Consider the following 3,917-nt stretch of genomic DNA (forward strand, 5'->3'; position numbering starts at 1 on the left):
GTGCGTTGTTTAGGAATTTCCTACATAAAAAGTGATAAGACTTGCATTTTTCACGCTTGAATATCACATTATGACAGAAGTTAAAAACAGTTCTCTTTCTTTGTGTTTTAAGTTTGCATTCAGTTAGTAAGCTAACAGTTTAGCCTACTAGTATAGCATAGTGCTAAATGGTTAAGAAAAAGCTTGTTTAGCTAGCACAAGATATGTTATAATTTAATGAGAATGAATCAAAACACATTGTTCATAAAACACTATTTCAATGTAAATAATTTGTAAAAAAAAAAAATATATATATATATATATATATTATTTTACATTCAATTCAAGGCTACAATTTATGTACCAATCATTTTAGGAAAGATTTACACAAAACTAAAGTCGTTCTGTGCATTGATAAAAATACACTACGCACAAACATAGTTCAACAAAAAGCCATACAGGTAGGGGAAAACCACTTTTACTTATACAACTGAAATCATTTTCATTGTTTAGTCTGCAAAGCAAAGAAACTTGATTTGTTTTCAAACCAAATCTACAGTAAAGCACATTCATAGGTAGTTTGAAACCAGATTAAATCTAGACAATTAGACTCTTTCATGTTTTATAGTCATTGCACAGCAAAGAAATATGTTTGCAAACCTGATCTAAGGCACATTCATATGAAGTTTGAAACCAGATTAAATCTGGACAATTAGACTCTTTCATGTTTTATAGTCATTGCCATGACAGCTGTACTATTAAAAAAGTACATATTTTTTGAAGTTGTAAATTAACAAAATTACCTAAAAATTATTTCAGTATTTCTACTTTAAAATTCCATGTTTATTTCGTTATTCCGGAATTGCTAGTAAATTGCTTTACAATGTGATATAGATATATTGATCACTGACTTTGTCTGAATAATCGGATCCGATTTCATTGCAAAATGGCAGACTGTCAGTGCTGAAGACCAAATCTGAAAACAAATTGGAATTGGGTGCAATGTTAACAAAGCCTCAGATACTGTGTGCAGCGTCCTTTGAAGGCACACGGGACACTGCACATGAGGAGAGTAGCTTCAAAGTGCTGAGAATCCTGAAAAACAAAAAAGAAACGCATCACGGTTTTCATATAAATTTTAAGCAGCACAACGGTTTTCAACACTGATAATAATAAATGTTTCTTGTGCATCAAATCAGCATATTACAATTATTTCTGAAGAATCATGTGAGAATAAAGACTGGAGTAATGATGCTGAAAATACAGCTTTGCATCACAGGAATAAATTACATTTTAATATGTATTCAAATAGAAAATAGTTATTTTGAATAGTAATAATATTTCACGATATTACTGTTTTTACTGTATTTTTTTCATCAGATAAATGCAGCCTTTGTGAACACAAAAGACTTCTTTCAAACAAACCTTACTGACTCAAACTTTTGAATCATGTATGACACATAAATAATGGGATTGTCTTGAGATGGATTATATGTGATGCACAAAATGACTCTTTCACATAAACTCTTTAAGAATTTATTCAGGAAACATATCACATAATATATAATCAATAATCAATACATAATCAGTCTCTACTCATCGTCCATCCCCTCTGGTGGCCTTTATTAGTCCCACAGGGATCAAGAATTATTCTAGAATATACTTTCCAATGCTCCTCTGAGAGCAAAGACACACAAAGCTTGACTAGATTGAAGGCAGGTCCAAACTCGGTCCTGGAGGGCCGGTGTCCTGCAGAGTTTAGCTCTAACCCTAATTAAACACACCTGAAGCAGCTAATCAAGCTCTTACTAGGCATAGAAACTTCCAGTCAGGTGTGTTGAGGCAAGTTGGAGCTAAGCTCTGCAGGACACCGGCCCTCCAGGACCGAGTTTGGACAGCCCTGATTTAAGGGCTCTGTTCAATTATGAGGACATCTGGCTTTCTGAGGTTTCATTAGCACAAGAAAGCACGAAGTTATCAATGGGAATGAGGTTATATTACTGTCCCTGTGGACATGCCTTAAATTCATTAGGCTCGGGGCAAAATTGTACCACAGTTTATGCAGCAAACTTTCAGTATTTCATTCACTACAATGTGAGTCAAGGTAGGTTCATCCACGTTAGGGACTTTGTGATGTTTCCCAAAGGCCGGATGAATTATGAAGAGTAGTAAAACCATTACTAGTTTATATAGAGCTTTTGTGTTTTTCTATAGAAGCAGATGATTCTATAGAAGCTATAATCAGTGTGTTTTCTACTTCATTATTAAAAAATATATATATAAAATAATTATAATAGACAAATTTCTGGTGAAGAACTACACTAACCATAATTCTGAAGCAAAATCTACCAATCAAATAAGTCACTGTTAACATGGAAACCAGAACTACACAGTAAATAAATAAATATATTAATGAATATATTTTTTTCAATGACCTATAGTCACTATTTTATCACTGTTGTTGACTGAATGACATCAATCCCAATGGCTCATAAATTTTATGGAAGTTGTTCATTCAGTCATAAAAAAACAGTAAAGATCATGCCTTCCCTATTTCAACATGTGCATAGATATAATTGAGCAAGAAAACATTTTTAATATGCAAACAATGCAAATGAAAAAAACACATGCAAATGACCAGCAAATTAAGAAAACATCTTCATTAGTTTGACAAAACAAGCACTGCAAATAATCACAACACAACAAAATACAGAAACGCGCTACAAATATAGAAACGTGCTGCAAAAACGCACAACACAACCAAATACAGAAACGCGTGGCAAAAACGCACAACACAACCAAATACAGAAACACGCGGCAAAAACTCACAACACAACCAACCAAATACAGAAACGTGCTGTAAATACAGAAACGTGCTGCAAATACAGAAACGCGCGGCAAAAACTCACAACACAACCAAATACAGAAACGCACTGCAAATATGCACCGACCACATCGGAAATATTTAAGGGAACCACAAGTTTTTCAATGTCTGCTCTGAAAGGTGAGATTTTACTTTATTTTAACATCCTGATCATATGATTCCTTAGCTTTTTTTCTATATTATTAGCCTAAATAAGCTGACGAAATACACAATTATTGTAACTGTGAAACATTAAGTAAGATGGCTAACTTTTACAACTTCCCTTACGAAAATTAACTATGGTTACTATCGTAAAAACACATGGTTACTATAGTTAAACCATGGTAATCACAAATTACACTATAGTTTAACCATGGTATTTGTGTGGTTACATAAATTGTAACCACATGGTTAATTTTCGTAAGGGTTGTTGGAGTCCCCCTGGAACATTTCCATTGTGGTCTGTGCTATTTGCAACGCTTTTCTGTATTTGGTCATGTTGTGCGCATTTGCAGCGCGTTTCTGTATTTGCAGTGTGTTTCTGTATTTGGTTGTGATGTGAGTATTTGCAGCATGTGTGTTGTCAAACTGATGCAGATGTTTTCTTAATTTGCTGGTGCTTTTTCTGTTTGCAAGTGTTTTCTTAAAGGTGACATATCATGAAAATCTGACTTTTCCAGGTTTTAAGTCCTATAATCAGGTCTCCGGTGCATCTACCAACCAAGGAAACGTGAAAAAGATTAACCCAGTAACTTTGTTTTGGTAAGCCTTTTTCTGCAAGCGTCTGAGAAAACAAGCGCGTCAGATTTCACTCCCTTGGTGACGGGGCAAAGGGATCTCATTATAATATTACCACCCCTTAATCTGTAAGTTTCCACCCACTGTGTTTTCGCAAGCGACAACGGTGTACCAGTTCTAATGCCATGGCGAAAGTTTGAGCAAAACATGCTAACTGTTCTGTCTTTGGCTGCACAGATGAGCACAGAACACTATTTAGAGTCCCAGCCTCAGAGGAGACAACAGAGCAGTGGATTTATTGATTTATTTACTGTATATTGCTGCTGCCACACAGATC

General features: G+C 34.7%; 1 protein-coding gene across 1 annotated transcript in view; it reads right to left on the reverse strand.

The window, feature by feature from the left end:
* The window catches only part of LOC107555514 (protein unc-13 homolog B-like), a 26,677-nt gene extending 25,247 nt beyond the window's left edge, over positions 1–1,430 (reverse strand). Inside the window, exons 1-2 of the mRNA XM_016238337.1 lie at positions 1,410–1,430; positions 1,004–1,074 (exon numbers count right to left, since the gene is read on the reverse strand). Coding sequence (XP_016093823.1) covers positions 1,004–1,074; positions 1,410–1,430 — 92 coding nt within the window. The remainder of the gene's footprint in view (positions 1–1,003; positions 1,075–1,409) is intronic.
* Positions 1,431–3,917: the final 2,487 nt, after the last annotated feature.

The sequence above is a fragment of the Sinocyclocheilus grahami genome, unplaced genomic scaffold, assembly GCF_001515645.1.
Source record: "Sinocyclocheilus grahami isolate Dianchi unplaced genomic scaffold, SAMN03320097.WGS_v1.1 scaffold536.1, whole genome shotgun sequence".
Lineage (NCBI taxonomy): Eukaryota > Metazoa > Chordata > Actinopteri > Cypriniformes > Cyprinidae > Sinocyclocheilus > Sinocyclocheilus grahami.